Here is a 12881-nt window from a genome sequence, read left to right as displayed (position 1 = left end):
CGGATTCAGCCCATTAGCAAATACAGGCTTAGACAACATGATACCGAAACAGCAATAAAATTATCGTTACCAGTCAGATAGTATCTGCACTATCTGCATATCAAGAAGGGCGCAATGTAAGAAAGCTGAAGAGGAACAGGTCTGCAGACACATGATATTTAATACAACAAACAAGCCAGAACATTGCTCAACTTTCGCCTTTCCTGTTAATTTTATATATGCTATGTGCTAGTTAAAAATGTTTGAAGATGGTTAAAAGATGTGGCTGGGGGACTGTCACAACCTTCATGGACACATTACATTGTATATACTCACATCTTAAGTTAGCTAACTAGCTAGCTAACATAAAGCCACATCGAAAGGAGTAACGGTAATGACAGATGACCAACATCAGCCAGGTTTGCCTCCACCTTATTTCGGTGGCAACGTTAAAGAGATTTGAAAATGGACGGATAGGTTGGTTTCTGACATATTGTTAAGATGGCCAGATCAAGGCTAACATTCTTTTATTTATGTTATCTCTGTAAGGCTAGGCACTGTACCGCCCTAAAGTAACTTTCTACAGTAAAGATAGGAGAAAGTTAGGTCAGCACCAAGGTATTCAGTAATAGAGTACTGAAGCAATGTTGACTGATAGTCTTGTCATCGTCAATCTCTACTTCTCCCTTTAAGTTGAGACCAGAGGCCTAAATTGACACAGTTTTTGCCTTATTCATGAAAGGTAACATCGTCAATATATCCATCCATGCATACTGTAGTATGCTTTTCGCTTCTTGAAGCTATATTGCCTGATGCTGTGAAACTATCGAATAAACACTGTGGCGCCCAGCAAAGTGGAACCGGCATCTTTTAATTAACGTTATCTGACTCAGCAACAGAAACTAAGGGGGGCGGGAATTGGGATTGGTCAATTATGTGGTCACATTATGAAGATTCTAACATAATCGTCTGTCAAACTTTGTATATTTGTACCATTTGGATTAATACAAAGGACATTATCTCTTTACTTGAGCAGGTGGAGAACACTTAGACCACATTATGACAGACTTAATTGCTGTGTGAAAAAGCACAGTCCCCTCATTCATTGGCACCTGGATATGCATGTGATTGCACCATATGTGGAAATTTCCACAGTCATGGGCAAACATGCAACAGTCAACATCTGCCGTTGCATATTCACAAAAAACACAGGAAACAAAGGAGATAATAATAATAATAGTAAGAGATAATATGAGATAATAATCATCTTTGTTGTTATAAACTTGCAATGGGCCTTGTCCTTTTCTGACAATACTGAAAAAATAATCAATGTACCAAAAAAATAAGGCTAGACCTCATAAAAAAAAGTGATAACTGTGATGAAGGGAAAATATACTTTGCTATACTTCATTCTGATTCAAAATGAACTGCCCAACTCATATTACTTTTCCTTTAATCCCGGGGTAAACTACAGGGTAGAGCCATTAATTCTATTATCGTGGAGCGTGCAGTAAGGATAAGGATAGAGTGCAGTGTGCGGTTATGAGCAGCTTAATTTTGCTGCTTCATCCCTTTTCTGTCTCACTACCAGAACAGCACTTTTGCTTGCTCACCTTTGGCGTCAGTAAAAACTACCATCACTCTAGTTTACAAATAGAGGGCTGCAAATCCTATTACGTGCAATTCAATCAAGACCAAGTGAGTCACTAGGCAGGACTTACGTCTCGTCGATTATGTGTCCATATGCTCATATCAATGGCAACGTGTGTGTTGATAATGAGCTCAAGTTTGGAAACAGAATTTGTGCTAACAGTGGTGACAGACATCATGTAAATAGAGCTTGGTGTATGCAAATACACCCAACACTCTTGATCTGGGTAGCATCTGATTGTGGCACTGGACACTTTCTGTGGTAGCTGAGCTACTGATTGCAAAAATAGCTGTTATGTTTGCAGGCCTGCTCTCACAGTCAGCAAAGCCAATGACACAGTGTGACAACGATGAATGCTTAATTGATGACTATCTGATGGTACTGTCTGTCTAACTGGCAGTGCAAAGCTGTTCTGTCACACACACTGTAAGACTGTGTGAATTATAATAGACTGTAACAGTAGCTGTGTGTTTACACAAAATGACCTCCTCCCGTTGTCCGCTCACGCTCTATTGGCCAAATTAGGTTTACTAATTGCTTGCTGCTGGCCACTGAACAACATGTGGCTGCTGATGAGAGAATTTGTCCTCAAAAGCAAAACCGCAGTCGTCCTCTTACCTAGCAACAAGCAGAGGCCTGTTGTCTATGCTGGCTAACTTATCTCGATTACTCAGCACTGTCAACAGATTTCTGGCAGGGCAAAAGCCTTGGCAGTGTCTTGAGTTGATAGAGGAGAACATGCAATATCAGCTTTAGTCAGGCCTATTGATATTCCAAGTGGCAATATCACATTCAGAGACATTACCAATAAGTATCGAAAGATATTTACTAAAGCTTACAGTATCATCTTTGAGTATTATTTACACGGTGTAGCCGGTTTATCAGGTACACAAAAATGAATACAGTCTAAAACAAAATCCCCAGGCCCTAGTAATGTCTCAAAAAAAAGCTGGCAATGATTTACAGTATTGCTTTTTAAGTGATACATGGATCGATGTTAACTGTCACATTTTTTTATAAACAAGCTGTTAATATCAATACGAACCCTTTTTCCTCCTCCCTCTCTCTTTTCTTTTCAATTTCTCTCTGCGTCTCCCACCTCATTCTTGTTCTCCTTTACTCTGATCAGATTGACTGTTATGAGAACTGACTGTCTATCAGACTCCAGGCAATTCTATTACCTGAACCCTTTATTGAAACTACATCCACTCTCACCGCGCCAACACACAAACCAACACCAATAAGAGACAAACACATGTGCGCGCACACATGTACACGTTTGTGCACAGAGACACATACAATATTGACACAGGTAGACCGCACACATGAATGCATACTCAGCAAGCAGACACAGGGGTTTTGGCACAGAAATAGAAAAGAAATGAAATGAATACACACACACACACACACACACACACACACACTCTCTTGTCATGCTCTTTCTCTGTTCTATTTGTTTTCAATAACCAAATCTCAGCATATTTTGGTAATCTCGCCCCAAGCAGGGGGAGGAGTGTCCTAGGAGCCCACTGCAGAGAGCCTCATTGCCAACCCACTGCGCCAACCCTGATGACATCGTCACTATGCACCATTCACCGGAGCAAGACCAGTCCTACTGTGATTCCCTCACCCGTATATATTAAATGTAAGACATTTTGACACCGTAGAAGCGCCAACTAAACTGTCCAAAGCAAATCACTATACACTGATTGTAGCAACAGTAAGTGTGCTCATGTATTTTTATTTCTTGATCACTATGGAAGGTTTAAGTTCCACCAATTGCAAAAACATGATCATAAAAAAACATGATTTGTTGTATTGATGATTTACTTGCCACAGTGCTGTGCACAATATAATGTTTCCAAAAACCTAAAACTATAAGGTAAATGGTTCAATGTTATTTGGAATAGCATTGCTTTTCGTATGTAGATTGTATGAAAGGTAAATATAAGATTATTTTGTGAAAGGCTTTAGCCTTCCTTATATTAAAGATGCTACTTTTGAGGCTTTGGAGTGAAAATGAAATTGACTGGCTCATTCGATCATGTCAATGAGAGGTGAAAGGTTATATTCCTGCTGTCAGCTTAGAAAGTAGACACAGCCTACAATATGTAGTGATGGCTCAGATAAGGCAGGGTAGTTCTATCTAGCTAACCTTACTGGAGTAGATAAATTATTACAGTACCTCAACCGGAGCAAGGAGAGGTTATTGACAAATTGTTTTCTGATGAAGCAACCACACTCCATGGAAACTAAGATTTATTGATCACTCTTCTGCCTAAACTGATGCACACAGACACACATACTGTACATACACAGTGGCACTAAGGGAGCCATGCATGCATGCCTACACACCACACACTGAAAAAAGGCACCTCCCACAGAGAGCCCACATAGCCGCAGTCCCACACAGTCGATCAATAGTGTCATCTGAATGTTTTAACTTTGGGCCCCTGGAGATCAATACAGATTTCTTAACAGGAACAAAATATATATATCTGCCAAATAATGATGTGTTGAAGGCAGCGTGTACGGTATTGGGTCAGTCGCAGCAGACAAATAGATGAGAAAGAGACAGAGTGCTCACTTTAATGTGCTTGTTTTTACACGCTGCTCCACCCTGAAGAGACTGGGTGAGAAAATTGAAAATCTGGTTAAATGGTGAAATATCCCTGTTTGGTTGTGTGTGCAATACTAACATGTGTTGATGCAGAATAAAAACAAAAGGCAGGACTTACTATTGTACCATTTACGAAGTAGAAATGGAGCATAGGAAATCCCTGCAATGACTACCACTGTATAGAGTACTAATAAAGCTACAAAGGAAGGGACATAGAGAGGAGAAAGGCATTAGAAAAGCAGTAGAGGAATAAAAACAGAGTCCATGACAGAAGATGACAGGTGGAATCAAAGCCCTGAGAAGAAAAGGAAGAACATTCAGACTGGCTGTGAAGGACAGAGGAAGGGTGAATTGAATAAATAAGCAGAAATAAGGGGGGAAAAAGGTCCTCTACACAGAAGGCGATGGAGGGCGAAGCTGAATAAGAAACAGCAAAATAGAGAAATGTGTGTATGTGAGAGCACGCAATTGAGGGAGAGAGAGAGAATCAGTGACAGGCCACATGGGAGCAGATAAAGGTGTGTGCAGCATGTCAATATAAATGCTAAGTCACTCAAGGGCTTCCATCCAGCTGAAATCACAGCCTCGCTTCACAATCAGGCATTAGAGGGAGCCTCCTATTCTCCATTTCGTTCCCTCTCTTTCAAATATTCAAACAATGTCACATCTTCCTCTGTCTCTTTTTTCTCTGTTTCTTTCAGCAGAGAAATCACTGTCCATCTATTACCCCAGCAGGGCCAGCAGTGCGGCTGCTGCAGCATCAATAATTGCTTGCTTCCCTAAAGGCATACTGGGAACCCTGGGTATTTATGAGGGTGTAATCTCCTACCTGGGCTGCACTCACACGTCCTCTCCCATCCCTGTGACCGGGTGACCCAGGGGATGGACTACTGGATAGACAGTTCTGAGCCTGCGACATAACAGCCGAGCAACATGAAGTGACAGGGCTGAAAGAGGGATGAGAGGATAAGGGGGAGGAGTGGAGGAAGGAAGACCCCTGCCTGGAGACACACTACAGCATTGCCACAGCTTTGTGTAGCAGAAGATAATCTATTACTGTGGACAGTGATATTTCTCCTGATACTAGTATAGGTCATGGGTTTGACAAATATCACTATTACTTACACTTGTAACCATTGTGCATCTATGTCTAGTACATATTTGCATTTAATTTGTTAATAGTGAAGTGTATTTTTATTTTTAAATATGTCCTAATTAATCATGCTTATTATGGCAATAATAACTTCACATTAACTGCTCTTCTGCCTGCTAAATACCAGCCCAAAAAAATCATAGATAGGATGATATAACATGACATAATTTGGGGATCTTTTTTTTTTTAAATACTTCCATTTCTTCTTACACTGTCAAAACAGAGTGCAGGATAATGTGAGCACAAGTATACTGTTTACTATGATGGATTATGTTTAATTGTATTTGTTTTTCTATAATGCACAATAATAAACAGAGGCTAAGGCCAGGTGAGGTATTTACTGCACATACAAAAATATACAGTTGTCTTGTGTGTCTCCAGACAAGAGTAAGGGAGAAAGTGAGCAGATGAGGGTTTAAGGATACATCCGTACGCCGCCTGTCCTGGAGCCAACTGCCAGGATCTTCTGCACAGGGTCAAAGGCCAAAGCAGTGGGTTGGTAAGGGAAACCATGGCGCACCGTCTGCAAGGACAAACACAAAACAAAATTTTAAATAAAACAGAAAAACATGTTAGGATCATAGTGAGGGTAATGAAATGATTATATCATTGAATGATTTTGCCTGCCTCTATGACATCCTATTGTGTCATGAATCCAGTCAAAGCTTTGTCAATTTTAAAAGCTAAATGTACATTTTCTACAACTTCAACCTTTAATCTGTTACAAAAAAATAGATGAATAAATCATCTGAAAAGCGTTTGTTTTCTGAAAAAATGGTTGCAGGTAACTTACGATGTCAAGAATATTGCTTATGCGTTTACTTCTTATTCTCATCATTTTATCTAGGTTTTGTCAGTAACAACAAATATTTCTATGACTGCCACTCTGCTGTTTATCAACTGTAAAACTGGCTTGTAAGTATAAAAAAACATTTTCCTGTGAAATTTTCATGTGTCTGATTGCTGCTGTGATAGTAATCAGACATATTGTGAACAGTAAATACTTGCAACTAAAATGGAGGAGTCTGTTTGTCCTTCGATTTTCTCAACAACCGTTCATCCAATTGACTTCACACTTTGCATGTGTACTGCTAAGGACCCTATGAATTGCAGTGTCATGTGTGAAGTTGTTTGAATGAGCGGTTCTCAAAAAAGCTGCAAACAGTTATATCAGAGGCCAAGAAAAGGTCCCATTCTGAACAGGCCCATTTCAAATGAGCACTGCACTAGTATTGTTGTAAACATACTTTCCTACTATTACCTGTATTTGCACATTGTTTTAAAATGTATGAATACAGAACACATCAAACATGCATCTGAATTTCAATTAACTGAAAGCTCATTTAAATTTAAAAACTTGAAAACACTACCAAGGTCAGCATCCTTCTATTGATAAAACATGAAGACATCACACCGTGTAGATAGCCAGGAAACTGCAGCTTCTGTTAATGTTGCATCTGGATTGAATTGAAAGTGAACTAGGCTCAGCATTCATATGCCAAGGCCTGACTAGGCAGAACGACACTGTCTCTCACACTCCCACTCTGAGATGCACTGCATGCACTGCAGCTGTCTGCTATTAGTCATGTTAAATTTCCCAGCAGTGCCTCACTTACAGTTATCTGTTCTGGGGAGATGAAAAAACACGGCCGTCACGAGTGTTTAATGGAAATGTTAGATGAATAATATTACAGTTTTGTCAGCAAACTGCAGCATGAGAAATTACTGTTTAAAGCACTTTAACAATGATACAGATAATAAAAATGTCTGATGACTATGCATAACAGCAACACTGTCTGACACAGAGTCCCTGTTTTAGCAGAGCATTGTAAATAAATATGTAGTTCTGTTGTTGTCTTTTTCCCATCCAAAAAAAGTTCTGCAAACAATCCCACAATGACAATGGTCTTACTTTAAGAACTAGTGAATGGGTAAACAAGGAAGAGATTTTTGACACAAAAGCACCTTTGTGCAGGGCCTGTCATGAGTATAATAAATCTTGTCAACATTAGTTGTAATGAAAGCCTCAGACTGCGTACTGCAAAGAAAATATCCAATTAGTTCTCAGAGAAGGCCAATAACCACCATGAACAAATATTTAAAAAGAAACAATATTTCATCTGTAAAATTCTTGACAGAAATCGGTCAATAATAAACCTCCAGTTCTGAACCCACAATGAAGTCATCAGTGGCTTGTTTGTTCATAGCATAACACCCATTGTTGCCAGACTCCCCCACCTCATCACCATCACAAACACCTTTGTTTAGCCGCCTGAATTGTTGTAAAAGGGGTTTTGTGCTCTCATTAATACTGCAGAGGATGAATTTTGCAAAGATAACATGAGAGTCTGTGGGTGAATTAAATGGTTATAAAACACAGAATGAAATCACTCAGCGGTGATCAGACCTGACAGAGGAAAATGAGAAACAACACAGAGACACACCGAATCCCAATGCAACCACAGGACAGATTCAGTATGAGTCTGTGCTTGTCTGTATGTGTTTATGTGCTATAGAGTATGGGTGTAGGTGCACATATTTTCCATTCACATACAGTAAATAAAAGCTTCACTGTGTGACTGTGCAAAGGCTAAATGTTATTTTATTATTTACACATAATGCATAATTATGAGTGCAGTGTGTGTGTGTGTGTGTGTGTGTGTGTGTGTGTGTGTGTGTGTGTGTGTGACTGCTATGCTCAGGTCAACAAGTGCCTTGCATACAAATGTAGTAGTAAACAACAGCATAAATTACCTTTTTGCAAGGGATAAAAACAATAAACATAGCATCATACATCCCCTGCTAACATTCTGATCAGCAAATCTATACTGAATCAACACACAGTCAATGTTGATATGAAAAGCCTCCTCTCATTATGATTAATGTATTTGCGATGTTTCATCTTATTCCCTGTGAATTCTATTTATAAAGAATATAACATCCGTAATTCATCAGTTTAGGACTTGGATCACATTGTACACAACAACTGCTGGCCTTCTCCTGTCACTTTCTATTTTCATTAATGTCACCCATTTTGAATACACTTTCCATTATGTGGCCATTAAATAACCCTGAATAAATGTATGATATTGCTTAGTATGTATGCATCTGGAAGGCATTACAGTAGGACATTAAGATGCACACCATTAGCCACAACACCACCACCCAAGCACACATTCACGAGCACTTTGTAGAGTTACGCAATTTCAAAATGGCATGGCTTTGAGATTGTAATTCTCTTGCATGATTTTATGTATTATTCTTGCATGATACAGGATGTTATTGGGGGACTGAATGCCAAACATGACTACATTTTAAAGCAAAAGTCTGTAACGTTTAAGAAAAAATTTTGTCATACTTGTTGAAACTGTCACTGTATTCTGATAGAAGTGCATGAGACAGATAGTCTGTGAAAAAAAATCATGTCCCTCCCCCTCTTTCTACTGCCTCCAATGGCATTCCCTAGAATCAGACCACAACTCAGCAGAAACAACCAATGCAAGCCGAGGAGTCTCTAACCCAGCTGTCAATCATGTCAATCACTCCATGAACTTTGGTCAAACTAGGAAGCACTGATCAAATATGTATCAAGATTCTATTACGGCATTGTCTATTTCAAAAAAAGAAATAAGAAAAAATAGTGTAGTGTTGGGCTGCACAGTGGTGCTCCGGGCACTCCGGCTTCCCCCCACAGTCCAAAGACATGCAGCTTGGGGACAGATTAATTGGTGACCCTAAATTGTCCGTAGGTGTGAATGTGAGTGGGAATGGTTGTCTGTCTCTATGTGTCAGCCCTGTGATAGTCTGGCGAACTGTCCAGGGTGTGCCCTGCCTCTCGCCCAATGTCAGCTGGGATAGGCTCCAGCCCCCCCGCGGTTAGAAAATGGATGGATGGATAGTGTACTGTTTAGCTGTAAAATTAGAAAGTTTGGGACCCAGCCCTCACATTGTTCAAAGCACCTCCTTTTTACAGCCTAATAGTACACTAAAATATGTTCCTCGGCTCTGACTGTTGTCAGTTCCATGCATTAAGGCCATTAAAGCACTACTGCTATTTTTTTCCAGATGCATACATACCAAGCTTTAAAGGGCTCATAAGTAGGAAAGACAGAGTTTGCAGAATGGGCACTGACACACACCCTCACCCTATCGTTACAAACCACTTGCCTTCCACATCACCCCCATTTATTGAAGAGCACAAAGAGGAAGGTCAAATGTTTATCAGAGTTATCAGGCAATAAATGTATGAGCCATTAGCAGTAAAGAGAGCCACAGATGATACCAGCAATGATGTTTCAAACTGACACTCAAAAGCACTTCTCTGACTTTGTCTCTGATCAGAAGACAATTTTTATTAAACAAGCCAAATGCATCAACAAATGATTCTACAACAAGAGGGTGGCTTATACACTTCCATACACAAATCATTTCAGTGAAATGGCAGCCCATACACATATCACTTCTTTCCGAACCTAACCAGACTCACACATTCATCCTCCAGGTCTTGCTACCAGGCCTCTTAAGGTTCTCTAGCCCAACTCTGGTGCACTGTTGCCGGGATACAGGAGATCCACCCCCCACATATACAGTACATACAAGAGAGCAGAGAAGTGGATGAGAAACACATTTACTCTGGCGAATCTCAGAGCTGCTCATATATATTTCAAGGCCAAAGCCATAAAGCCATTTTCTCCCTATTTCAGTGTTTTTGTACATGTAGTATACATGCATGTGTATGTGTGAGAGCAGGCTCACCCACACTATCTATCTATCTATCTACAATGTATTCATCTCTTTTTTTAATCACTGTGGCCTGCCATTGTCTAAAATAAGAGGTACCTAATAAAGACTGTTTTATCAGTCAGCATCAGTCTAAAGTCTGATTAGGTAGCTGTTTAAAAACTTAAGGTAACAACCGAGTGTTGTGTGATGAGTTGTATGTCAAAAACAGCCCAAAAATTAACAAGGGGAAAAAAAAGAAATTATTTAATGTACATTCATTCTGTTAAAGCAGCGAAGATGTACATTTAGAAATGCAGTCAGCCGTGCAGCAACTGTTGACCTGCTCTAAAGGACCTGCGTTATGGCTGCCAGAGGCTGCATTACATCAACTCGGATCTCCATCCACCACCTCCCCTTTTCGCTCGCTCCCTGTGTTGTTTTCTTCCCGCTACACATACACAACCTTTATGCACACAAGCCTGATGTTTAATCAGATAGCCCCACACAGACATCCCCACCCCCCTAAAGACTAATACCACCTCATGCCACCCACCATCCTCTCTCTCCACACAGCATTCAGCTGCAGAGCTGGTCTAGACCCCTGCTTCTATAAATAGCAAGCAGCACCCATGTCTACCACTGCCAGCAAATTGTGCATTGAGAAGCTATATCACCAAACACAGATCGACACAGTTAAATATGACATTATAATCTCAAATATATCTTTGTGTGATCACATTAATTGTCTGTAGCATTTACACTGATATACAGGTAAAGCAGATACCAATTTAACAGAGTGTGGTGCAGCTTATTCAACATAATGGACTGTTTCACAGTTACTGCTACCATACAGTATTGAGTATCAGCTCTCTACAGCGTGTGCATTTTTCTTGCAAAGTGTGTATGTGAAAAATTACTTCAAAGTTCTGTCAAAATACACACATTTGCTAAGAATCTCTGAGGCTAGCAAATCTGTTTGTTAAATATTCTATCTTCCCTCATGCTTCCTCATAAGTAAAGACAAATGTACAATATGTTAAGGTAGCAGGCTTCATGCTTGTAGGCAGTGTCATTGCTTTTGTGAGTTAAAAATGACAAATTATGTTGTGCAGTTGTGTCTGTAATTGTTGAAAAACTGTTTGCTGTGATAGCACCACTCATCTCCCACTATTAATGATTTGACTTATCAGCATAATGGTTGATAAACAGTGCGCAGTTTTCTGGGAGAAATTTTCTAGCTTTGAAAAAGTTATTACTATTGTATGCTTTTTGTGGCAGCGACAGCAGTTTATAAACAAAGTCATCATTACTGAACAGTGAGTAGGCACATACATTCAGATTTTACAACAGAATATGCAGCTGAAAAGATGCTGTTGAATTCACACGCTGACAGAAAATGATCTCTGAGAGATGTAATATAGGGGCATAACAACGCAGGCTGTCAGTACCAAATGCATGCAGGGAGCATTACATATAGCTGATTTTAGCTAACTGCTAACATATGCTGCATTTACACTAACTGCTGAGGCAGCTCGTGTCACGTGACATATTCTTATCAAAGAAAATGTCTACTCTGTCTGACACACGCTGTGAAAAAAAAAATGCACAAACAGAAACCCAGAGTTGAATTAATCACTTTCCTTCAAAATAAACCAAGATTTATAGATACTGGCAAAGAAAAGGGCCACGACAGGGGAAAAACTACAGACGAGGGGAGCGTTGTTTCAGTTTGTTTAAAGCTGCGAGTCCCCACAGTTCACAAGGCTGTACAAGGATCCTTTTGAAAATGACTCATGAGTTGATAAACTACAAACAATTGGCTACTCATTAAGTTACTGTAAAACTAAAAAGAACCACAAAACGGTCTATTTCATGACTAAAAAAACTGGTGCTGTAATGCATTATATTGAAAAGTGTTTCGTTATTCTGTCCCCCATGTGTGTAAATGGTAAGAACAAAAAAATTTGAAACACCTCTCAATATAATATAATTAAGTACTACAACACCTCTATTTACATTATGACCTCAATAATACAAATATAATTGCATTTACACATATAAGGACAAGAGTTGTACCTCAGTAGCGCTTGTTATATATATGGCAGTGTAGGATGAAAGTTCACCAGGTACCTAAATTCAGATGCTGAGCTTAAGTAGCCAGCAGATACCTGCTACTATTCTAGGCATGTCAACAACTGAGTCAGGGCAGTATAGGCCTTACATGCATGTAATAATTCTAATAATATCTTATCTCAGTAGCTCTTCAGAGCTACACCAAGACAGGCAGTCAGCCAGTTTAATGACTGATTCGGTGCTTTCACCCTTCAACATGACACATGGCACAACATGGCAACATTACTACAGGACCTCGGTGGATACCGTTGAGCTGGGATACATCAAAAATGCACTCATGACTCTGCAGCCTGACCTTGATGATGCTTCGATACATTCATCTACACAACAAGAAAATCACAAGGGAAGCATTTCTCACAGAGAGCAAGAATAAATGGAGGACTGGATGAAGAGGCCACTCTTGATGTGCAGTCTGAAGCAAGAGTACTGCCAAGTGGTGAATAATGCATAGAGAGAGTAGTATGTATGAGGACAGCAAAGAGCAAATGGAAATGATGTAGAGAATGCAGTGTACATGGGAGGCCACGGGCTTATTGTAGCTGTTTTGTGAGGATAGCTTTTTTAATTAACAGCAGGTGTGTTGAACCGTTACTCGTACTTACATTGTTAAATGATAACTTAGC

At 39.8% G+C, this 12881-nt stretch overlaps 1 protein-coding gene across 4 annotated transcripts in view; it reads right to left on the bottom strand.

Moving 5' to 3' along the window:
* The window catches only part of stxbp5l (syntaxin binding protein 5L), a 175868-nt gene that overhangs the window by 140797 nt on the left and 22190 nt on the right, over positions 1–12881 (bottom strand). For all 4 annotated transcript variants that reach the window (XM_050048039.1, XM_050048040.1, XM_050048041.1 and 1 more), the window contains exon 2: positions 5829–5926. In XM_050048039.1, the coding sequence (XP_049903996.1) occupies positions 5829–5926 (98 nt within the window). The remainder of the gene's footprint in view (positions 1–5828; positions 5927–12881) is intronic.

The sequence above is a fragment of the Epinephelus moara genome, chromosome 7, assembly GCF_006386435.1.
Source record: "Epinephelus moara isolate mb chromosome 7, YSFRI_EMoa_1.0, whole genome shotgun sequence".
NCBI classification, from domain to species: Eukaryota; Metazoa; Chordata; class Actinopteri; order Perciformes; family Serranidae; genus Epinephelus; species Epinephelus moara.
The sequence above is the reverse complement of the archived record's forward strand: the minus strand, read 5'-3'. Positions and strand labels throughout refer to the sequence as shown.